The 25,478-nt window shown below is 49.7% G+C and overlaps 1 protein-coding gene across 3 annotated transcripts in view; it reads right to left on the reverse strand.

Moving 5' to 3' along the window:
- Positions 1-25,478, reverse strand: part of STK24 (serine/threonine kinase 24) — a 103,085-nt gene that overhangs the window by 13,969 nt on the left and 63,638 nt on the right. For all 3 annotated transcript variants that reach the window (XM_032611166.1, XM_032611164.1, XM_032611165.1), the window contains 3 exons: positions 11,891-11,947; positions 5,419-5,527; positions 4,952-5,109 (listed from right to left, as the gene is read on the reverse strand). In XM_032611166.1, coding sequence (XP_032467057.1) covers positions 4,952-5,109; positions 5,419-5,527; positions 11,891-11,947 — 324 coding nt within the window. The remainder of the gene's footprint in view (positions 1-4,951; positions 5,110-5,418; positions 5,528-11,890; positions 11,948-25,478) is intronic.

The following is a 25,478-nucleotide window of genomic DNA, read 5'->3' on the forward strand; positions in this document are numbered from 1 at the left end:
GCCTATCATGGGAAACGAGCCTGTGCTCATTTCCTTCAGAGACCTGAGGGCTTGCTATCAGGCTCCGGGCCGGACAACTGACAGGCAGCAAGAATTCAAGGGCCTGCACCTGCTTCCTGTCTGACAATACAGACCAACTGAAGTCGACCGATGTAACAGCCTTCCCAGCCCCACCCATAACGCACCTCCGAGGTCTTCAGAGAAGAGGCACAGGCACTGCTCTCACTTTCTTCCCTGGGGAGGGTCACCAGTAGAGCCACATCAAGACAAAACGTGTGTCACTCCCCCAGGCAGCCAGGCCAGGAGCCCGAGCCTCGGCCCGGCCTGCCCCGCTGAACTTCTCTTTGGATCCTCCTAAATCAGCCAGGTGCCAGGTGTGCCGCTCTCGACCTCTCGGTGCCCTGGGTCCCCTTCCTGCCCCTGGCTTAGTGCAGGGCTGTCCTCCATCCCTGGGACTTCTGTGGGGGGCTCCCGAGAGCTCTTCCTGCCTTCAGCCTCCCTCTGCAGACGTCTAACATCCTGCTGACGAATTTGGAAACCTCGACTGGCACTGGAATAAACGGCAAGCCATTCGGCATCATGTAGCAAAAACCATAAAAACATCCACCCTCGTTGAAACCAATTCATTCCGCTTCCAGGAATCTACCCTAAATAAATCTTATATTCAGAAAACGGTTAAGGCTGCCCACAATATGCAACAGCAGCATTACTTATGCTAAATCTCAGAAGAATGATTACGTGGCTATGGCACATTAACTCACTGAAGTATCAAGTACTCAACAACGACGCTGATACAAAAACTCAATTGTACTTACGATGTTCTAGCACTGTATCTACGGAATAAGGCATCAGACTTAGAACATGCGTCTGGATTTTAAAATAAAAGTTATGTGGGCAAGGTCATTTTCCAAAGCAACTGAGGTGTAAGAAGAGAACTGTTTTACCACCATGTGGGAAAGATAGGAAATTTAGCTACTAAGAGAAAACAGAGGTTTTCAATGTGAGCCTAAGTCCAAAGTTACAAAGGCAGGTGCTCTGAACTGTGGATGTTTCTTTGTGAACAGATGTTTTTTCTCCGTATGTGGTTAGTTCTGGATAGAATTCCCCTAAAAGGGACAACACAGAATTATCTGCTACCGATGAGCAACAGGGGTGAGGGGATGCGAGTGGGGTGCTACCAGTATACAACAACTCTCCAAATCCTTGCAATACCAAGTAAAAGTACGCTGGCTACATCTCTGCAGACAAAATACAATTGAAGTGGCATAAAAAATTTATGTATACCAAATATTGTATCAAGAACCATAAGAGGGGGACTTCCCTGGCGGTCCAGTGGTTAAGAATCTGCGCTTCCACTGCAGGGAGCATGGGTTCAATCCCTGGTCGGGGAACTAAGATCCTGCAAGCTGCACAGCGTGGCCAAAAAAAGAAAAAAGAACCGCAAGAGGAAGAGGGAAAAAAAACATGGAGAACTGCAAGTAACAGTTATAACTAGTCAAAAACATAGCTCATGGATTTAATAGAAACTATTTGCTTAATCAGAGGCAATATTTAGGAACACATTAGCAAGTGGCATCTAGAGGTATAAAACCATTTATGAGCAACTCCATAGCAATACACAGCCCAACCATCACTTCACGCTAGGATAAAACCTGTCATGAGTCCCCAAGCTGGATGCTTTTCCCACTCACGTCCTTCCCCCACCTCCAGGGCACATTAGCCAGGAGGTGGGTAATTCCTGGTCCTGAAGACGGACCAGGGGAGTCCATGGGCTGGCATCGGGAAAGGAGGGCCAGTCACGTGCCAGTGGACAGGCTAGCCTTTCAGATTCCAACTGACGGCCAATCCCACTGTGTTTCCACTCATCTTTTTTTTTTCCATCAACACATCACTGTTTCCATCTTTCACCATGGTTAGACTGCAAACAGTTATTTCAGACATGACTGGACACCAAAATAACTTAGCTTGTGCTTGGGTACTAGGCCTACAGATGCTTTTCTTTTCATCTCATTTCTTCCGGTACTTTCCAGATTAAAGACTATGTGCTGCTTTTGAGACCAAAAAAAAGGGAAAGTTATTTACAGGAGAACACTGACACTGGCCCCTCAGCCTCTACGGGAGTCGTTTAGTTAACAGGAAGTCTACCACGTTCTTCTCCTCGACCTACAATTCCAGTGCAAACGGCTCTCCTCTCCCCCAGTGGGCTTGGTCTGAAGGTCCTTCCCTCATCTCTGAAGGGCTGAAAAGCCTGCGTCTGTGAAGCCCTCCCCAGATCACTCCGACCTCCTCTCAGCACCCCTGCACCCCGTTCCCTGTCAGAGCGCCCGACATGCAGTGTCGCATTCACTGAAGACGTAGATCTTCACCACAGCGCTGGGCTCAGCTACGGCAAGGACAGAAGGGATGAGTACAGAGAAGGGGACAAGGTTCTCACCCAAGTCTCCAATCCATCCACTAGCACACCATCCTAATATCCTTACAAAGGAAGGGGGAAAAGATGGAGGTTCTTCGTCGAAGACCCCGGCTCCATCGTTGATCCCACAGGCTTCGCGGGGGGCAGAGCGGAGCTCACTCCTGTGGCCCCACCTCCACAGTCTGGGGACTCCTTACACTAAGCCACCCCAAGTCACCTTAAAAAGAATATGCCTCTTCAGGCATATGGGCCAACACGACTTAGACATGCTGTGCTCAGATCAAGCGCCGAGGTCGCCATCATCAGCCCTGGCAGATGACAAGGGGCCAAATGCACCGGCTCCAGAGACGACTGTGTCAAGCAGGGCTCTAGACGCACACACGAGACTTAAGGCCGACACCCCCTTCAGTTCAGGGCCGTGAGGATGCTGGTGAGGCAGGTACAGTCCAGGGCCGTGAGGATGCTGGTGAGGCAGGTACAGTCCAGCCTCACCCCAAGCCCACCTGCCTTTGAGAATCAGCACGTGTGCCCCAACGTGAAACTGCTGAGAGCGCCCTGCTTCCCCAGGGCCCCCGGGGCTGCAAGCTCTCGAGCTGTCACGCGGAGACTAGCGGGGAAACTGGCCAGACAGACACGCAAGGACAGACGGGGGGACTGGAAAGAGGCCGAGTGTGCGTACCAGCAGAGCAGACGTGCCCGTCAAAGAGCGTAACCGCCCCGCCAGACGAGCCTCAGACGGGGGCAATCACTGGAAACAGGTCTTTCGTCAGGCACGGCTCCAGACAAGAGCTGCCAGCCCAGGGGCACATCCCCCCACCCTCAGGCCCCAGCCTCCGGCAGCCTTTCCTGACAAACCTCAGGACTCGGGCCCTGAACCTTATCTGCACTTCCCACACCTCCTGCGTCAACAAACCTGGGAAGAGAATTTCACAAACATCTTCACAATGAGTTCCAGCTAAGAGTTGCTGGGTCTGATCCAAGCAAACGGAAGAACTGGCTTTTGCCATAAGCCAGAGTAAAGGGTAAGGGAGGTAAGGGTTTGCACGAAACGTGACACGCTTTCTTAAGCTCCCCAGCCAAGCGTGCATTCCCTGTAAGTTTGCGACAGTGTCTTTTAATCTGCCTTAAAAAACACCGCAGCATCTACTGATCACACGAGAGCATTTTGATCTCGACAGCTCCAGGGAAAAGGTGACAAAGCTTCAAGATGCCATGGGATCGCTACAGTGCAGAGGCCACCTTCAGCAAACACCCAGAGAGGCCCTGCCCAGGAAGAAAGGTGGGGAAGGAAGGTCTCAGGCAGCCCGGACAATTCTTGAAGAAGTGTAAGGTGAGCAGCGGTGAGTAACACTGAAAAGGGAAGATCTCAATCCTGAGTCACAGGGGCCATGGTTGACCAGCTAACTGACCAGAAAGGAAAAGAAGAGAAGAATCAGTGGGGTGTAATCAGATGAGTTAAGAGACTTGGATTCTAGCCCCAGCCCTGCCAAAATCTAGACCTGAGAACTTTGATAAACGGGCCTCAGCTTAAAAAAAAGAGAAGGAACTGAACGCGTAAGTTCCTGTTGAGTCTTCAAACGATACGCCCCCAGGACAAGGGACAACAGCAAAAGCTGCTGCTGAAATCAGAAGTAGCTATGGAGGTAAACCCATCCCAGGGCCAAGGCACTCACAGGCAACAGACACACCAGAGACTAGACAGCTCTGCTATCTTGAGGGTTGAAAACCTAATCGTCACTTATCGGCCATTGGCTACCAAGGCCACGAGGACTCCTATGGGAGTCACGGCCACCATTACAACTCAACAGTGAGAGGGCCGGGTCCACCTCTGCCGCGATGGACACGCACCCCAGCAACTTCCAGCACCAACGCAACAGCCCACCACACCGAGCTCAGGTCCCCAGGAAAAGCTACCCTTACGCTCCGTGTGCGATGCTTCACAAGGTGGGGATCTGCCAGGTACTGAGAAGAGTTCCACTTAAAGAGAAGAAATGGTGTTTGGCATGTCAGTGTACCTGAGTTAAATATTTATTTGCCTAGAAATACCGGTTTAGAGAAGCCTATTCTCTGTGGCCCATGTGGAGATCTCACTGCATTCAGGCGACCGACACAGAGTCGGTGTGGGACGTGAGAGTGAAATGAGGTCTAGGAGGCGGGGGTTCTGGGCTTTTTGAGTCTATATTAAACAGTTTTAGAAAGCTGAAGGGCAACGGGGAAGAAAGAAGACAGGAAAAACTGGGAGAGTGCATCATATGACGGGTAAAAGAGGTTGGAAAAGGGAATCACGATTTTGCCTCTTGTTGCTAAGGAGCGTCTGAGGACATGATCCCAGCAGGGGGGCATCTAAATGCGAGGACAGGAGGGTGTGCAGCAGCCCGGAGAGCACTCTTCTGCCCAGGTGCCGTGGACTCTCCGTTTCTCCTGTGGGATCCTTTCTGCCCTTGCCCCTTAAATAGTGTTCAGAGTTCTGTCCAAGGCCCTCTGCCCTCCCCCACTGCTCAGGCTCCTCTGGCCCGCCCGCCAAGGCGCGGCCCTCACCTTTGAGTCGTAGGCCGACTGCTTGATGACTTCAGGCGCCATCCAGAAAGGGGTGCCCACGAAGGTGTTTCTCTTTATCTGGGTGTCTGTCAGCTGGCCCGCCACTCCAAAATCCGCCAGCTTCACCTCTCCGTGTTCAGAGAGCAGGACGTTGGCAGCTGTAAAACAGAACCAAAGACGTCTCCTGCCGTCATCTCCTGCCGTCATCTGCTGGAGAGTTCCGCCCGCTACCATCTGGGACCAGGCACACGCGTGCCCCAGCACCGTCACGCGCCCGACAAGAACAGGGACCAGGGCTGTGCTTCTGGTGAGACCCCCTCATGGCCCGGCCCACCCACCCAGGCATGTCGAAGGCATACCCACAGGACAACTTCCCTTGAGAAGACGAGCACAGTTCAAACTCTACAACTAACACTCCTTCCTCGCCTTGGGTATTTCAAAGGAATATAAACAAGACGTTTTCTCACCTTTAATATCTCTATGAATTTTCTTCTCCGAATGCAAATAATCAAGTCCTTTCAGTATTTCTCTTAATATAGTAGCAATCTGGGTTTCATCTAAAGGGCCAGGTTCTAACTAACAAAAAAAAAAAAAAAAAATGATTAAAGTTACTTAAATGATTAGATGAAAAGGTGTGAGATGACAGAACAGAGCCAATGTTAAATGGACGAGAATAATCAAACCTGAAATCTTCTTCACTCCACAACAGAATTAAAACCTAATTACAAGCCCCTTTAGAAAACCCCACAAAGAACCAGGGAACGTGACTTTGCTGGATGAAGCAAAGATGGCTAAGAATCGAAGTCGGGCCAATGAGAACGGCCACGGTCAGCCTGCCACGCCTGCCAGCTGAGCTGGAAGGGATGACAGTCCAGAAAGCAAAAGCCCAGCACCTCGCAGTGCCTGCCAGGGAGGGGACAGAGCAGCCTGGCTCTGTCCTAACAGAGGTGACGGTTATCGCCACAAGTAGTCAGAAAGAGAAGGCCCGGGAGCTAGCTGCTTTCTGAAGCCACTCCGGCACCAGAAGTTCTTACATCTGAATTTTAAAACTTGGGGGAAGGGGCTTCCCTGGTGGCTCAGTGGTTGAGAGTCCGCCTGCGACGCAGGGGGCACGGGTTCGTGACCCGGTCCGGGAGGATCCCGCGTGCCGCGGGGCGGCTGGGCCCGTGAGCCATGGCCGCTGGGCCTGTGTGTCCGGATCCCGTGCTCCGCGACGGGAGAGGCCACAGCAGTGAGAGGGCCGCGTAGCGCAAAAAAAAAAAAAAAAAAAAAAAAAAAAAAAAAAAACTTGGGGGAAGAGAGCGGAAAAGAGCTCAATCCCTCATGACTGAATTTTTTTATGTGATATAATATATATACACACGTATGTTATGCAATAAAAACATTAGTTAGTATATTACCCCAAATGACATAATAATTGCCCGAGGATAAATTTTTCAAGGAAACTCGAAGGAACTGACACTGACCCCTCACTGTTGTTAGTTATACAAAGATGTAAGGCAGACAGGTCAGGTACACACATCCCCACTAAAAGAAAGAAACTCAGACAAGTTCTAGAGCTCAGTTCAAACTGGACAGTACGCCTACCATCACCTGTACAGCAGGGAACTCAACCACAACCAAGCACATAACTACCTCAGCAAAACCACCTAACACTCCACCCAAAGAACTAACAGTAGAAGCGTCAGAGAAAGGGGCACAATTCTAACAATTTAACTTTTCATCTGAATGATGATGTTCGGTATTACGTTTTCAGACTTGACAGTGAATTCCACCATAACCCAAATTCGCACATGTAAGTCAACGGGACAACACAATTCCACGATGCTCACCGAGTAGGTCTGAAAGAGATAGATTTGCTTTAAACCAAAGGGAATGGAAACCAAGACACGCCTTCTGAGGTAGCGTTCTGACGGACACGTACATTTTCTCGGACAGACAAGTCCTGCTGTCTCAGGGCCTTCATCAGTGGGATGGATGGTGGTGGTGGAACAGCTGATCGTTTCTGGGCCCAGGTCGGGGCACAGAGAACCCCCTTCTCACTTCATAACAGCGCAATTGCAGCTGCCCCGCTTTCTGGTCCATCCAGCGAGCTGGTCACAGGCCCAACCTGATCCATGAAAATCCACGAAGCCCGGGAGGAAGGGGGTGTTTCTCGAAGTCGGGGCCACCTCTCTGGGACTCTGGCCCATCTGGCAGCGGGGCCCCCGTGCTCAAGCCACTGTCTTACACTCAGAACCCGGGTGGAAGGGAGGCTCCTTGCTTTTCGTCTCACGGTGTGCTACAGACGCAGAGACAGGTAACTAGTCCCCCAGGAAGTCCTCCAAGTCCTAACTAGGATCCCGCCCGCGACGGCCGCAGACCAGGGCGGCCCACTGCACACTCTGTCCCGCGGAACCTAATTCCTGCCCAAGCTGTCTGACCCAGAGTCTTGTTCTCAAGAAACACATCGAAACGACTGTTCCTAAGCACACAATCCGGAAACCCTGCCTTGTCTGCCGGCTCCACACCTACTCCTGAGTGCACAGAGTGGGGGAATTTTAATACTCAGAATGAGGAAAATGCACTTTTCTCATAGCCTGGGGAAAAAGAGGAAGGAGGCAGAGACGCTGGCGAATTTGCTCTTTATGCCCCGGGGTACAGACCGCAGAAGGCTAACCCCACCGTTCAAAATGCTCTCCCAGAGCGGAGCTTCCATCCCCTCCTGCAGCAGGTTTTCACCCAGGCAGACAGCCAGGAACGTCTGGCTGGACTTGGACTTACCCACCTCCGCCCTCCTGTGATCAAGTGTCTGGAAAGAAACGGCGGAGCAGCCTGGAGTCATCACCAAGGAGAGAGAAGACTGAGGAACACGAACTGAAACATCTTCTGCTGGACCATTTAAGAGCTGGCTCTCCGACTGATATGTATATGTGGTTATGCCCTTTTAAATCTGGCCAATGATTCATAGGCGGGGGCAGGAAGAGAGAGACTCTATTTACAGAGCAGGGAGATCCTTCAAGGTGTCAAAATCCACTGTAAAGGGTATTCAGTTGTCCCCTAGAGCACAGAGCTCCTGGCTGGTGGGCACTCACATGTTCCACCACTAACATTCCTAGGCAGTCTCTTCATTAAGAAGACTGTGGAATCTTCAAATAATCTCTATAAAAGACAGACTCAGAGGGAAAAAAATGTAGACTGCTCCTCTTCTCTGGGTGACCTCTAATTTCCCCTCCCAAACCTGTTTTCCCCTCTTCCTCTGTAATAGACTCTCGGCCTGCACGCGGCCACCCAACTAGAGACCGTATCTGCTGGCCTCTGCAGCAGCAAGTCTGGCCACATGACTGAGTTCTTGCCAAAGGAATGCTTGCAGAAGTGCCACTTCCCGGTCTTGGCTTTGAAACGCCGGCAGCCAGAGAAGACAAGGACTCAAGACCACGGGAAGCCACCCACCCCTGCAGGGCCCAGAGACCAATGAGCCCACGTGTGGGAGAGAAAGTTCCATCTCGTGTGAGACACTGTTTGGAGACCACCACAACAGCGGCTTGGCCTAAACATAAATGAATATGTCATCTCATTTTTTAAAATTCATGTGGCATAGTCATTTTTAATTTTGTCAAACATCTCTGCCTGACTGAGTGACCAATTTTTGTAGCCTAACTCCTTCTTAATTAAGATTCCACGGTTGCCCCTTAGATTCTCCTATAATACCGACTCATCTTTTAGTCAGTGAAAAATCTTTCGGTCTCAGGCCCTCTGTTGCTATCCCCATTCCCCTTCTCCCAATTCACCTCACGCTGCTTTATTTTCCTTGTAGCACTTTCCCACATGCGATATAATCAACTGTCTGCCTCTACTTGGAAGCTCAATTCCAGAATGAAAAGAAAGCCAAAAAAAATTAACTATCACACATGTTCACAAGGCAATCCTAGGTGAAGGAAGGCACCATCTTCCTGCCCAGGCTAAGGTGTTATTAAGACTCAATGCTGGGAATTAAACTAATGTCTCACAACCTAAGTAAAAAGGCATGAAAACGAAAATGTAGAGTGAAAAAAGCCACCAAGTCTACAGTATTTCATTATAGCAGCCCCAGTGCATGAAGAGAAAGGATGAATCTAGAGTGAGGAGAGAGCCGGCGAGATCTTCGTGCTCTGGGAAATGGCAGAGCCCTGCCCTTGAACAAGACACCGTCATCCTTCCCTCCACAGGCTTCATGTACAGGGGCTGCTGCAAAGACATACAAACATATCAGCACCGTGCCTCTTAACAAAGAGAGATATTAAACCAAAGCAAGGTGGGGGCTTCCCTGGTGGCGCAGTGGTGGAGAGTCCGCCTGCCGATACAGGGGACACGGGTTCATGCCCCGGTCCGGGAAGATCCCACGTGCCGCGGAGCGGCTGGGCCCGTGAGCCATGGCCGCTGAGCCTGCGCGTCCGGAGCCTGTGCTCCGCAACGGGAGAGGCCACAACAGTGAGAGGCCTGTGTACCGCAAGACAAAAACAAAAGCAAGGTGGGATTTTTCTAAGAAATGCCCCAAATCCATATATTCAGCTACCTGGTAACAAACCTTCATATGCAACAATACTCTGGTTTTTAGAATCTTGTGTAAACATTTAATAGACACTCTCAAAATAATCTTAATAGTCTTCAACATTCAAAAAACTCTTGTATCCCATTATTAAAGTGCATCTTCTTTGAGGACTGGGGTCGGGCCAACAGAAAAGGGATAAGAGATGAAGAAAGATACGACAAAGTCAGAGGGAGGGAAAGGAGAGCGCGGGGTCAGGGCGTTGCAGCTGGTTACAACAAGGTCCGATGTCCAGCTCTATCTGCTAGCTGGCACACCTAACTTCTGAGTATTTCTGTTTCTTCGAGTAAAATGAGACGATTTGGGGACATTCAAAAAGGGATGCCTGGTTCTTGTCACCAGAGCCCGATGTGGAAGATGGACGGCAGTTTGCTGGGACTCGCACCATATGGGATTTTAGTTAATAAGTGGAGAATTCGACACTTCCTTCCAACTGTAATGTCTAAAATTTCACAGACTTCAAAGCTCCAAAGAAAGTCACCACTAAATAAATTATTGTGGCATTAAGAATGAATAAACTAAAGCATTTAGAGACTAGAATTGCTGTTCTGAAGGACTCAATGTTGGAAAAGAGTCCCCACAAATCATTTTATACATGCCACAAATGAAATTCACTTAAGATAATAGTAAATCGAATTATACAAAATGAGGCAATTTTCTACATTTCTGTAGTATTTCCCAAAGGAGTAAAAAAAAAAAACAAAAATGAAAAGCTCTTTGTGTCATATGTATATTTACAGAAAAGCAGCAAAGGAAGTCATAAAATTCATCCAGCTGCTTTGCTGCTTTCTCCATTTTAATATCACTGTTTATACCATATTAAATTTTTTCCCTGAATTTTCCTTTTGACCAATTGCTTTTACGGTTTATAACATTATAACATTGGGTACATAAGCCTTTCAGAGATACATACAGTTCTAGAGGTTCTACCTTTCCCCCAAAATACTAATTGTTACTATTACTGTGAGAAAGTAAACTCCTTTTAACCAAAGGGTATTTCTTTTCTTAGCGAATAAAAATCTGTGTCAACTGTAACCACCAAAAAACGCTAGCTTCCTTCAGCTGTGAGACCAGTGAAAACTGCAGACCTACCACCCTGACAACCGTCTAGCAAGCAGAACCCACGCTCTAACACTAAAATGATAGATCAGGCCTGACTTGGAAATCACCACTCACCCAAAAGCCCAGCTTTTACAGGACGGGCAGGGAAAGAGTGCTGATCCATTGATTTCACCGCATAACCGCGTGGGGATGAAATGTCAGGGGCTAAACAACCGTGTGAAATTTTTTAAAATTTGTTTTGCACATATTGTGTCTCAAGGACGACTTAAGTAATGCCCATGATTTACTGGTTATTTCTGAGCATCTCATCAGAGGCCAACACGTAACCATGTTTTACCACAAGAGGGGAGTTACAGACCGTGACTTTGAGGTCATCGTACACCGGAGCTGCCTCTACCACGTGTGTGGGCTGGACACCTAGGTCCAGACCAGGTAGGAGACACCGCCGCTGGCAGGGGTCCAGCTCCACCACAGCCACACTGGGAGCGCAGCAAGGCCTCTCTGCATGTGCATCCAGTAAACGGAAACACGCGCTCCTGCTCGGCCCAGCGGCTGCTCCCATCTGTGATACCGTGCCCGTCTCTTACCTCTGAAATCAGATTTTAATTTTTAAAAATTCTAGTTCTGATTAATCATAAATGAAGATGTTCCACGCATATTTTAGAAACGAAGTTACCATCTGAAACGTGAAACAACGATGGGGTACCAGCTCCACAAAAGTTAAAACCAGTTTTAGAAAATAAGAAACTGTTCTTAAGTCAGACACAGCAGGCGACATCCTTCATGGCTGCTTGGAATGAATTCACTGGTTTCCCATGAAACAGCAAAACTGTCTTCAAAAGCAGATCTATATGCAGACGTAAGCTGGGACGAAGCGAGAGAGTGGCGTGGACATATACACACTACCGAATGTAAAACAGATGGCTAGTGGGAAGCAGCCGCATAGCACAGGGAGATCAGCTCGGTGCTTTGTGACCCTAGAGGGGTGGCATAGGGAGGGTGGGAGGGAGATGCAAGAGGGAGGAGATATGGAGATATGTGTATATGTATGGCTGATTCACTTTGTTATACAGCAGAAACTAACACACCACTGTAAAGCAATTATGCTCCAATAAAGATGTGGAGGGAAAAAAAAAGATCTATAATTTACAGTAACGTATCAGAAGCAGAAATCCCTATTATAAGGAATAGTTTGGTCCTTTTTTCAGGCAACTTAAAAGGGAAACAGAAATGTAAACAGAATTATCTTTACAAGCAAGACTGACTGAGAAGACCTCTGATGCGTATTAAACATCCAACGTGATACTTACTAGGTCCAGTGCGGAGCCTCCACCAAGATATTCCATTATTATCCATAATTTAGTGTCCTACAGAAAAAACAAAAAGAGAGGCAAATTATTTTTTTTAATAAAAGCAGAAAAGATTGTTTTAAATAATCTAAGGGTATTTTGCTCTGTCATTTTGGAACTAGAAAATTTATAAATACACAACAGCGAGAAAAGTGCGTCCGAGTGAGAACTGGGTGGGAAGCCTGCACTGTGCCGGAGGGGCCCCGCACCAGACCCCACCCCCCCGGCAGTGCACTCCATAGCTACCGCACCAGGGCTCCGAGGGGCGCGCCTGTTTTCACACAACCTCAGTGGGAGATCCTCTGGCACAGAAGGGTTTGGGAACCAGTCCCCAAGGCCAGTACCATGCACACCCATCCCGCCCTGAGCATCAGACAGGAGGCGACCGGAGCACAGCCCTGGGGACGGGCCACCTCCCCCCCACTCCTCCCCGCCTGCAGCTCTGAGATGCGCAGAGGGCTGGTGGCATGGCTGGTGCGGGCTGTCACCCACTGCCTTGCTCCGGAGCTGGGCGGCCACCCTGAAGGCCGCCGTCCCCGCGCTCCGGGATATCCAGGAGAGCAGAGGGGCCCGAGCCTTGCCCCAGTCCTCCAGCCCCCTCACCAGCCTCCGTGTCTTGCATCTCTTCCGTCCGTCTCTCCTGAAGCCCCGCAGCGCCCATGGCTTCCAGGGTTCTTTTCAAACACAAATCCCAAAGTGCTACTCCCTTGAAAGCCAACAAGCTAGCAAACACCCACCCAGCCCTCCCGGGGGATGAGGGCACACCGGTGCAGGGTCAGGAACACTTCCTCTGAAGCCTCTGACCGGGCGCCTGGCCGAGTGAGTGCCCACGCCACAGCAGGCAAGCTTGAAGGCTGGGGGGCGCAGTGACCTGCCACGGCCTGCGGTGCCCGGTCCACAGCCTCTGAGCAGGTGTGCGAGCACCAGGCTGCTTCCCTGCTAACGCGACACTCTCCGGTTGCTTTCAAGTGCATCAAAAAGAAGAAAAGCAAACAAAACCCTTCCTAGGCTCTTTGGTACCTTCAGGATGGAGCTGAGCCCGAGCTCTTCAGAGCAAGCAGGGCCCTCACCAGGCCCCATCCTCGCTGCTCTCTGGCTCTAGCGATGCTGAAAGATTTGCTCTTCTGGACTGAGGCGCAGTTTCCTCAATCAGGAAAACCCTCACCAGCTCCCCTCCCCGCCCCCCCCCCACTTTAGCACCTTTGGTCTGCTGGTCACTTAGATTTGCTTGTCTGTGTTTCCCACCAACAGCAAGCTAAGTGGCTGGGGGCAGCGCCTGGCACTCTCCAGCCCAGGAAAGGCGGCCTGTGGCACCTGTAGCGGAGGAAGGGCAATGATGCTGACTGCGTGTTCACTGCAGGGAGGTACTCATGCCTGCACTACGCTTGTAAAGTGAGTTTCTTTTAAAATTTAAAATTAAAAAAAAATAAATTAATTAAATTTTAAAAAATTTTTTAAGAATTTAAAAAGAAAATTAAAAAAAAATTAAAATAAATCCTGACATCTGGAGTCAAGTCTGTGATATTATAAAGAAACAGCCCAGGGCTTCCATGGTGGCGCAGTGGTTGAGAATCTGCTTGCCAATGCAGGGGACATGGGTTCGTGCCCCGGCCCGGGAAGATCCCACATGCCGCGGAGCGGCTGGGCCCGTGAGCCATGGCCGCTGAGCCTGTGCGTCCAGAGCCTGTGCTCCACACGGGAGAGGCCACAACAGTGAGAGGCCCGCGTACCGCAAAAAAAAAAAAAAAAGAAACAGCCCAAGTTTTACTGTATGTGGAACACCTTCTCAAGTCTTTAAACGCCCTTGACTCCTGATATGACGAAGACAATTCCAGTCTAGACTGGAAAAGGCACGGAAACCTAACCTGATGTGTTTGGGGTCTACCTGATAGACACAAACATTTACTCACTCAGTATTCATCCAGTCATGGGCACCAGCCTTGAGCAGCCTCCATCACCCCCTGCTTCTGATTTCAAGAGAACTTCCTAGCAGAGAGAGCATTCTCCGGCCCTCCTTTATTTCACAGATACGCCCAAGTCTTCCCCAGGCCAGTACTTCCCGAACACCTGCTCCTGGAAAAGGTCCGTGCTACTCTCTCTAGACACCCCAAAAGCACCTTGCTGGAGAGCAACTACTGCGGGGAACGGCTGACACCATTTTTGACGGCACAGGAAAGCTAAATGGTTTTTCTATAAGGAACTTGGGAGTTTACATTTCTACTCTCATTCTCTTTTCTACGGCACCGTCTGGCCCAGCTCCCATCCCTTTTACTTTGTGGGTGTTGAGGGTGAGTTCCCTACGAGATCAGCTCCGGCAGGCAGGCTCCCCCACCCCGCATCTGCATCTGTGGGGAGCTGGGGCAGAGGAACAGGACACCCTGGGAAACAGTCTGTGCTGACTCGGAGGTTCAGGGTCACCTCGCAGCTTCAGGAAGCAGCGAGACAGGCGACCACGCCTCATCCTCCGTTCCAAAGCTCCATCTCCCCACTACCTACTAAGGGAGCAAAACAACCCTTTACACGGCTCGCTCTCCTTTCAAGGAGTCATGACAGGAGACAAAGTGACCTGTTCTCCCGTAACCCTCAGGGGCACTTCAGCAACAGCAGAACACCTGGCAAACCAGGTGCCCCCAGCTGAAAGGCTTTATAAAGCCCGGGCCTTCACTGTACCTTCCTGGAGAGGAAGATGCAGTAAAAAAAGACCAGCCCCGCTTCTCTGTTCATCCAGCTCGTTCCTGGTACCAGACAGGCCAGGGCCTGAACGCTATCCAACACGAGGTCCGCCAGATTTGGGGGGCACTCAGGAAGACAGCACTAGGTCCTTCATTCAGGCCATCGCTTTTTAAAGACTTGGCCAGGTCCTAGGACCCAGGTGCTTTTCTCCCCAGTTCCACCAGTCTGGGAATGGAAACTGCGTCAAGAAAGGTTCCACTGGTCCCACCTCTCAGCTGAACCTGCCTTCCCACCCCACGGGGTGTGCCGCTCACCTCGGCCGCCAAGTCAGCAAGAGAGTGGGGGAAAGCCCTGGGGACGAGGGGTCAGCGGCCTCACCGGCTCTGTGCTCCCCGCAGCCGGTCCCCATGGGGAGCCCGTCTCTAAGGCGGAGGCCAGACCTCCAACGACCGGCGAGTCACAGCTCCCAGGAGTGGGCCCCAAACGAGGCGACAGCAGCAGGACCTGCCGGGTCACAGAGGCGGAACCAACTGCCTTTTAAGATGAACCGAAGGATGAGCTGGCACCGGGGCGGGGGTGGAGGGACGGAACGAGGCGGTCAAGTGCGGCCAGCCAGCAGGTAGGGCAGGAGTGAAGCAGCAAGAACCTAACGTGGAGGGCGAGGGGAGGGCCAGAGAACCGTCCATCCTGTAGCCTGTTGATAAACACTTCACACTTCCTCCCAGAAGTCACCGGAGGGCACCAAGGCCCTCGCTCTTACTCAGCCCTCGAGGTGTGCAGGGAAGAGGACAGAAGCAGCGAACAAACGGCGCCTGCGCAGCGGGGAGAAGGGCTGGGCTGGGGGGCGGGGCAAGGCCGGAAGGCGGGGCACAGGCGGGGGCAGGCGGCCTCGCTCAAATGGACACGGACAATGCCCTCCACCGACAGGGAGTCCTGGGGGAAGCGGCAGAGGACGGGCTGACAAAGGTATCCACAGGTCCTTCACGCAGCAAGGGTCACTCTCCTTTCTCTTTAATGCAAAACCATCGCTGGTTTTAAAATAGCTGACAGCTTCTACCAAATTCCAGTATGAATTCTCAACTCTGTGGCTTGGCGGACCAACCCGTGCCAAGCACGGACCCACCTGCCTGCTCCTCTCACCTCCAGCTTCTCCCTGCGCCCAGCTCCAAGGCCCGCAGGCTTCTGCACAGCTGCTCCCGCTGCCAGGTGTGCCGCCCGCCGGCCTCTGAGGACAGCATTTGGGGTGACCCTCTCCCTCCTCCGTGCTCCAGGCCCATGCTCTGTCCTCACTGTCCCTGCCTCAGGGAAGGCAGCCCGGCTCACCCTCCGCCCAAGACTAGCCCCACCAGCAGTGCCCTCGGTTCACCCGCCACCTCCCATTCCCACGGGTGACCCCCAGCCCAACCGGTGACCCCACTACCCCCTTGGTCACCTCCCCCAGCACTCTGCCCCTCCACGGCTGCATTCCTCTGGACTCAAGCCTTCTCCTTCTCTAGGCGGACTCTCTCCCACGGTCCCAGCGAGTCCAAGGCTACTGGGTCTGCTTGGCTCCACCCTGTCCTGGCTAGAATTCCCCAACTCTAACCCTCAGCGGCTGGTTCCTCCTTCTGACCCAAAGGGAAGGGTACTAAGAACAAGCTCTGCCCGCCTCACACGCCGACTGTGACAGAGATGCTGCGGACGTCATGAAAACCAGGGGCGGAGTGGAGGCCGGGTCTTAGGATGAGTGGAGTCCTGCGGTGCACACAGGACCTGTGCCGCGTCAGCTGGCCCCCGCGCAGCACCTCCAGTGCAGGACACTCATTCAACACAGGCATAAGAGGCCTCTTAAATCTGCCACCAGTCACCATCCCAAGTAATAATTTCTACCACCCACCCCCAAAGAAGAAACATTCAGAAGGGAGTAAGTGGACCGGCTCAGGAAAGTAAAGATGGGCTCTGAGGGCTGCAGGCCAAGCGCTCCCCGCGGCTCCATCAGGGTTTCTCCTCTTCGGCACCACCAGCACTTGAGGCTGGATAACCTCTGTTGCGGGGCTGCCCTGTGCATTGTAGGGCGCTGGGCAGCATCCCTGGCCTCCGCCCACTAGAGGCCATTAGCACATCCCCAGTCCTCAGGGCCAGACACAACCCGTGGCCTCAGGGGGCCAAAGTCGCCCCTGCTGAAAACCACTGAACTGCCCAGTCAATGTCCCTAAGCCTGAAGTGCTACTGCTCAGAAGTGCTGACCGGTTAATCCTCTCCTCCCCTTGGCAAAGCCAGATGTTATAACCTGCAGCCTCCAGCTAGGAGACCATCACTAACTCACTGTGAGACACCTAAGCTTGGAGTGCCTCAGCCAGAAAAAAATGGCAATAATCTGTATGCCTAACCTCACGGTTCACCTGACAAGAAAATGAGATAATGAATGTGAAAAGCACTTTGCGAAGCTCGGGGTACTAAACACAGGCAGAGTGCTATTAGCCCCCTCAACAGCATCACCCGTAAGTGCCTCGAAATAACCCGGTAAAACCGAAAAAGCCCAATTAACAAGTCTAAACGGTATTTCTCTGCATGGGAGTTTCTGAGCGGAATAAAATCTTGAACAATGATTCATCCACATTCTACACTAGAATGAAAAAATAATTACTGCCCTACAGGCCTTGAGGCATGAGTGTTAGAGAAGGATGGTCTGTTCAAGGGACACACGTGACCTGCTCGACCAAGTGACCAAGCACTGTCACGGCCCAGATGCAGAATCACTGCCCTCATAAAACCTGCCAAGTGAATGATGTGTGAGGCACTCTACGGAAAATAATTCTTAAAATAAGAATGATTTTAATCAGAATGATTTCATGTTTAAAAAATGACCCCAGACAATGGAAGTTACGAATGACCTTGTAAGAGAATTTTCTCATGAGGGAAAGAAAACAGTTATTTATTTAATAACTTCAGGATTCACCACTTAAAGGCACCGAAGTGTGTAAAGCGATGGCGTCTCCCTCTCGCCCCTGGCTCCTGGCTGTCCAGCCTCCGCGCCCACCAGCCTAGCGAGGCATCTTCCATGACTTCACAGAAACATCTCTGCAAATACCTATCAGCCCCTTTCTCCACTTCTATCCAAATGTTAACGCTCTATACACTCTTCTATACCTTGCTTCTCCTTGGAGCATTCTATACTTGTCCATAAAGGAATACCCTTTTTTTTTTTTTAAGCTGTAACTAACCCACACCCTATTGACAACAGCAGGTTGCTCCCATTCTTTTGCTATCAGAACCTCGAGGATGTATCATTTGGGGAGTTGCTGGAGGCTGAGTCAAGGAATCACTTGAATTTAAACAGATAATGACAAATTATTCTTCAAAGCTCCATCTGTACCGCCTCCAGCAACGTCGTGAGAGCTCATTTCCCTTTTCTTTGCCAACGCACCATGTCCCTTGACAATATAATCCAACTTTCTTCCAGTCATTCTTAGGAGGTGAATGAACTGTGTCCCCTCCTAATTCATATGCTGAAGTCCCGACCCTGAGTACCGCAAAACGGGACTGAATTTGGACACAGGGTCTTCAAAGAGGTGTAAGTTTAAATGAAGTCATTAGGGTGGCCCCTAATCCAATGTGACTGGTGTCCTCATAAGAAGAGATGAGGACACAGGCACACACAGAGGGACGACCGTGTGAAGACACAGGGAGAAGACGGCACCTCCAAGCCAAGGAGAGAGGACTAAGGAGGCCAGCCTGGCCAACACCTCGACCTCAGACTTCCAGCCTCCAGATTTGTGAGGGAATAAACTTCTGCTGTTTAAGCCACCGGGTCTGTGGCGCCGTGTTATGGCAGCCTGAGCAAATGACAGTCATCAACCCATTGCGGGGGGCCGGGGGGGGGGGGGCGTATCTCACAAAGTTTGCCTTTCTCTCATTGTAAGGCTGAACATCCTTATATATTGAAGAGTCATGCATGTTTTCTTTTTTTGTGAGCCCTTATTATCCTCTGTCTGTTTTTCTATTGACCTAATATTAGGGGAAGTAACCTCCGGTAACATGAGCCACAAACACAGCATTTTCCTCATTTGTCTTTTGATTTTGCCTTTGGTAGTTTTTTGCTCGTGGAAATTAATTTAATGTACACACACAACATCAACAACAACACCACTTACAGGCAAACCTGCCCTGCACTGCCTCGAGGTGGTGGCTGAAGGCTGGCACTCCCCACGTTCACAACCCTCACGGCGCTTGACAGACATCAGACAACGGAAAGGTTAACACAAGGTGAATAAGAAAAGGGGTGGATTCTGCACCGTTAACAAAGATTTTTACACCATGAATTCTGAAGTGAAGTTAAGCTCTGCTTTTGCATCTGCGCTGTAAGCAAAGGCTGAGCCCAGGAGGTCTTTTACTAAAACAACGGGGAGTCACAGACTTCCTTAGCAGTGTAGTTTTTAAAGCAAAGGTACCTTTTTGCTAAGATGCTGTGCGTGAACCCAGACTCTCGAGCCCGGGTTTGGATCCTGCCTCTGACCCGCACCAGCTCTGGGACCCTGAGACCAGGCCCGAAGCCGCGTTCAGTTTCCCATCTGCTCCTGGGACTAAAGAACACCCACCTCAGGGGCGTGCCTGGCACACAGCAGTGCCCATGAACTTGAGCTATTAATACCACACTAACTTTAGAGTGCCTCCTGTCTGAACTCAGGTCCACTGGGAGGCTTGTGAAACTAGGAGGCAGGAAACTGGTATCGAAGCCCAAACCCCACCTCGTTTTACAGTCAAATCAACTCCCTGACATTCATGGCACCTTCCAACTGCACTCAAGGCACAGAACACGATCCCTGGCCTCAAAAATAGCTGATTTAATTGTTCCTCTGTCTCACAGATGCCAGCATTCCTTCCATGATTCGTGCCTACTACGCACACAGTGTCACTGGGGGGTCTGTAAAATGAGTAGGGCTCAGGCTCTTTTCCTAAATAAATCACTTTTCATAATAGAAAAGTGGGCAAATAACTACCACCAGCCAGCCTGTGGGTGGGTACCACAAAGACACAAAATGCTATGGGTGTTCAGAGGAGAGGCCCGTCTCATCAATTACCTACACAACAGAACTAATGGGGAGAGAAGAAAATGAGAAGATCAATCAGAAAATCAATGGCCAATAGGCACATGAAAAGACGTTTAATGTCGCTAATTATTAGAGAAATTCAAGTCAAAAGTACAATGAGGTATCACCTCACACCAGTCAGGACGGCCATCATTAAAAAGTCTACAAATAACAAATGCTAGAGAGGGTGTGGAGGGAACCCTCCTACACTGCTGGTGGGAATGTAAACTGGTGCAGCCACTACGGAAAACAGTATGGAGGTTCCTCAAAACCTAAAAATAGTTTCCATATGATCCAGCAATCCCCCTCTCCTGGCATATATCCAGACAAAACTATAATTCGAAAAGATACACGCACCCGTGTTCACAGCAGCACCACTCACAGTAGCCAACATATGCAAACAACCTTAATGTCCATCAGCAGATGAATGGATAAAGAAGATGTGGTACATACGTACAATGGAATACTACTCAGCCATAAAAAAGGGAATAATGCCATTTGCAGCAACATGGATGCAACTAGAGATTATCACACTAAGTGAAATAAGTCAGAAAGAGAAAGACAAATGCCATACAATTTAACTTACATGTGAAATCTAAAAAGTAACACAAATGAGCCTATCTATGAAACAGAAACAGACTCACAGACCTAGAGAACAGACTTGTGGTTGCCAAGGGGGAGGGGGCCGGGGCAAGCAGATGTGAGCTTTTCTGTATAGAATGGATAAACAAGGTCCTACTGTATAGCACAGAGAACTGTATTCAATATCCTGTGATAAACCAGAATGGAAAAGAATATATTAAAAAAAGAATGTATAACTAAATCACTTTGCTGGACAGCAATAATGAACAGAACACTGTAAATCAACTACACTTCAATTAAAAAAATAAATTAAAAAAACGAAGAAAACAGAAAATTGAAGCAGGATAAGCATGGGGGTGGGGAGGGACAGCCCAGCCTTCCGCTCTTTCATGAGGCCCTAAAAGGACAACACTGGTCCAAGACAAAGTCTCTGAGTGTTGGAAACAAGCATGGAACAAGAGAAAGGCCACTACCTGCAAATACCAACTAAAATGACCCTGCGCTATTAATAAAACCTGAAATGGCACAAAGAAACAAATCAACTGAAGATTTCTGGATCAAATCCTTAGGAAAAAATCAAAAGCATCACTACGAATTATCCAAAAATACTGGAAACACTACATACACCAAAAGCTATACAATACAACCAAAGATGTATTCAGAGGAAAACACAGTATTATACATTTTCATTACCAAGCCAAAAAAAAGTGTGGGAGGGGGGGAGAGAAATTTTAAGTGTTCAATATGGAAGTTAGGAAAGAAGGAAACCTAAGGAAAACAAATAAAGATACATGCTAAATGGAAAAATATTAGAATGAGAAATCTATTTTATGTTTTAAATAAACTCCAGGTACTATAATCAAGAAAAAAATAGATAACACTAACTTGTAAATATAGCAATAAAAAATTACAGATGGAAACACTTTTAAATGCAAACAGAACAGGTCACAATGTTTTATTATAATAAGTTTAAAAATCTACAATGAGGGGCTTCCCTGGTGGCACAGTGGTTGAGAGTCCGCCTGCCGATACAGGGGACACAGGTTCGTGCCCCGGTCTGGGAGGATCCCACATGCTGCGGAGCGGCTGGGCCCATGAGCCATGGCCGCTGGGCCTGCGCGTCCGGAGCCTGTGCTCCGCAACGGGAGAGGCCACAGCAGTGAGAGGCCTGCATACCGCAATTAAAAAAAAAAAAAAAAAAAAAAAAAACTACAATGAAACAGATGATTTCTTTGTAATGTATGAATTAAAATTTACTCAAGAAAGAAACGGGTGGGGGAAGAAATGGATCAATTAACATCCTCTAAAAATATCTATATAAAGAGGAAGGAAGGAGGGAAGAAAGGATGGGAAGGAGGCAAATGATTTTGCCCTTGAATGTTTTAAAAGAACAGAATATTCTAGCAACTCTCCTGAAACACGGGACTTTCCCTGACATCGCAAGGTAACACCGACACCTGGAAAAGGTTATCATCAGTACAAGAGGAAGAGGGAGGTGCGTTTCTACGTGCCAGGGATGCGGTGCCTCCTGGGACAGAGGGCTGTCATCTAAAGAGAGTTGTTTCTAGAGAAGAAAAAGGTGCTTTTGGAAATGAACATTAGGTGTGAGAGTCTCCACACATGTGAAACGTTTGCATCGTATTTTCTACCACCCACCGCCTGCCCAGCCCCACCAGGCCTCGGGCCTGCCTGCCGGCCAGGTCTGCAGTGCTTTCCAGAGGCCTGAGCCCTCCTCTGTGTCTGCTCGCTCCATCACCATCAGAAACCTGACGTGACAGGGAGAACACAGTCAGAGCTGCTGTCCTTCCAGGCCATCTCTCACCGCCCCCCACCCCCAACCACCAGTGGCCCAGTCGGCTGGGACCAGGACACTCGCGGAAGGAGGGGAGAGTGGAGTCCCCCGGGGCCTGGGGAGAGCCACACCCTCCTTCCTCCCTGAGGGGACAGCCCTGGGGCGCCTCGGGTCTTTCTCTCGGTGCAGCAGGTGGGGTCCCAGCCTCAGCCCGCAAGAGTACAACGCCGCAGCACCGCGTGCTCTACCGAAGATCCTCATGAGGAGTACTGCATTCGGTTCTCCCGGTAATCCTGTCCGTTTAGGTAACCCGCTGCTTCCGCTTTACAGACGCGGATACCTCGTCAGCGCGGGCAAGGGCAGCAGCTGGGGCCCGAATCCAGACTTAATGTGGAGTCAGAAACCTAAACAGCAAGAACCACAGTAACAAACATCACAGACTCCATGCAACTTCTAAAGGATTCCAGTGAGGAAAACATGTTCTAAGGTAACTGTTCTTAACTGGTTTCCTTTCAGAGAGCAATGAACTCTCATCTTACTGCCTGAAAAGAAGACATCGGTTTACAAAAGGTCTGCCTGTGACTTGCGGGATTCCTCGTGCCAAGAACAAGAACTTCTGTCCTCATGTCCTGCAACGAACTGGAAAGAGCGCTGAGCCGTCCCTAAGACGCGCTTCTCCGGGTTTACGTCACAGGCTCCTCTCTGCTGGAAGAGACCGCCTCCTAGCTGTGTGCATGTGTGCGCAATGAGTTTCGGTAGTTAAGCGCCCCCGCCCCAGGTGCTCCTGTCTTTTGCATCAGCACATATTCGCCACAACGGCAACAGATCTGTTAATGGGAAGTTTCCGTGCTGAATGCTGGTTAAAAACGAAGATGGATAAAAACATCTGCTTAAACGTAAAGCTCCTTACAAGGTCATCAGGGAACTACACTTACAAATGACCTAAATCTGAGGGAGCAGAAAAGAAATAACAGAGAGAAACATGGAAAGGGTGCCCTGGGAGATGAGAGGACTTGACTTTCCCCTCTTGCTCTGTCCTCATAAAAGAGCAAACACAACAGGCAGTGATCATAAACTGCTACGTCAAACAAGTCTGCCATAATCATAAGCTAAAAATGTCCCCTTCCTAAAAGTGAAATACTGCTAATAATTACAAGATTCTCTTTCTGCCAGGTGAAGATTTTAACGGCTATTACACAGCATATGTCAGAAACATCCACCACAAAACCATAAAACCAAAAGAAGTGACTACTGAGGGCTCAGTACTGGGTCTCCGATAAAGACCCAGCCCAGAGAGATCAGACAGGACTGTCAGAGGACAAATACGGCTGAAAAAGAAGACTTTATTGTGTTTTGCAAATTTAAGAGGTGCCTTCAGTGTTAAGATAACGTATGGAATTAGAAGATTCACGCATAACAGATGCTGTACTTCAAACGCACGGGTGGCAAATTCATATTTATACTTTTATCTCCATCCTTCAGGGTATTTACCATACCCTAACGGTAAACAGCTCCCCAAGTAAGGGACTTCTCCTGCAACATGCCTGAACGTCTGGTGCCGGACTGTACCGAGGAGACGTTTCTGCTATCTGAACTCTCACTCCCCTTCCTTCCAACCTCCTGGCCACCTCACTCATCTTTATTTTCTGCACAGTTCTACCCCAGAATGAACAGTTAGATAACAGGCACATGTTCTCAATGTACAGTAAGTTCGTTAACGATGAGCTGTGGGACACAGCCAAGCTACACTTGGATCGGACGTGCAAATCCGGGGCACCCTCCCTGAGGCAGCCCTGGGGCGCAGACCTGAGACTGCCGAGGTGATATGGATACGTGTCTCCTGCCCCTACACCCGACCATGACGTGAACCACCACCACCCCCAGCTCCATTTCTGCCTCGGTGAGGCAGACTCCATCACAGCACGTAAGTGTCCACAGAGCCCCATGCAGACGCCTAGAGAAGAGCCAGCCTGAGTGCTCCGTCTGGCTCTGTGGTCGGACAATAATGGCCATGACAAAGTATGGCTCCCAGACAGGGTTCAATAAAAGGGCCTGGTTCGAGCAGTCCATGTTTCCATGTTGAAGCAGATGTCCTTACTCACTCAAATGCCTGAAAGTCCTGCTGTGCTACGTGGACCACTGAAAGAGAAGGAGTTCTTTCCCCTCACCGGGAGTAAGGCTTCTCTTTGATTACATACCAAGCACTCCTCATTACATAATCTAAGTAAGGTTTGTGATCTCATATATGATACTATTTTCTTTTTAGAAATTTACTTAGAAATATAGAAGTTTTAGAAAAGAAAGCATATGGCATAATTAATTGTTTTACCCGAATACATCAGCTGTGTTCAGATACGTCAGACGAAGGTTTGAATAGGCAGAAGATGTATGTTGAGATGAAAAGAACTAGAAATACAATTAATACTTATTTTAAATTATAGGCAACAGCCAGAAAACAGAGTTGAGCTTCTTTTTGGTGAAGTAAAATATTTAGCCTAACTGGAATTTTAATTCATTCAACTTTCTGGATAGAAAAACATAAAACGGAGCTGCCAAATGTCTTCAGGGACTCCCTTCAATAACACTAGGACAGTGTGTTCGGGGGAGAGAAAGGAAGCCATGGTCCCCGCCCCACGAAACGTCTGGACATTCTCTATTATCTTTGGTGCTGAGCCGACCTTTTTTCTTCCCCATGATGGAAATGAAACGTATTCCCCTGTGATTTCACAGCAAGATTTACTTGGGGATTAGTTTAGTCCACCCAAAAGTAACTTGTTTTGCTTCTACCCGCGGTCACCCTGGAGTCTGATACAAAGGGCTCCCTGTATCTTTTCTGTTTTTCCCAGAAACACAAGGACAGATGCTTGCAAGCTAAAAATCACTCTCAGAGAAAACAGATGTTCTTTTCCCTCTCCCAGAAGTTGCAGCTGTTCCAGGTCCATGGGGAATGAGGCAGATGACTTACAAATGGCAACGGAAGCTGGGAGGGCGGCTGTCACAGTGTGGGCACGGGGCTCCCCCAATGTGGCTGAATGACTGAGCAGATCACTGCGGGGCAACGAGGGCCCCGCTAGCCTGGGGGTGGCAGGCGGCTCACGAGAACCAAAGACACCCTTGTCTCTACACTTGGAATCAACGAGTATGATGCCCAACGACACAAGGCAGCAGAAGTGGAGGGAGACTGTTAAAATCCTAGCCGGAGGCACCAGGATAAAGCTTTTGTTTGTTGCTCAGAGAAAGGCAATCCTCATGGAAGAAAGCAGCCTGACTGCACCACCAGGGCAGACGGAGGCCAGGGCTCCTGCAGAGGGAAAAGCTGTCCTCGCAGAGTTGCAGGATGCCGGACGGGCTGTAGCTGCCAGTTCTTCGTGCGACCAAAGCCGGTGACTAAACAACTGAGCGCCCATGGACTCTGCGTCCCCGGCATGGGCTC

The sequence above is a fragment of the Phocoena sinus genome, chromosome 18 (assembly GCF_008692025.1).
Source record: "Phocoena sinus isolate mPhoSin1 chromosome 18, mPhoSin1.pri, whole genome shotgun sequence".
NCBI lineage: Eukaryota > Metazoa > Chordata > Mammalia > Artiodactyla > Phocoenidae > Phocoena > Phocoena sinus.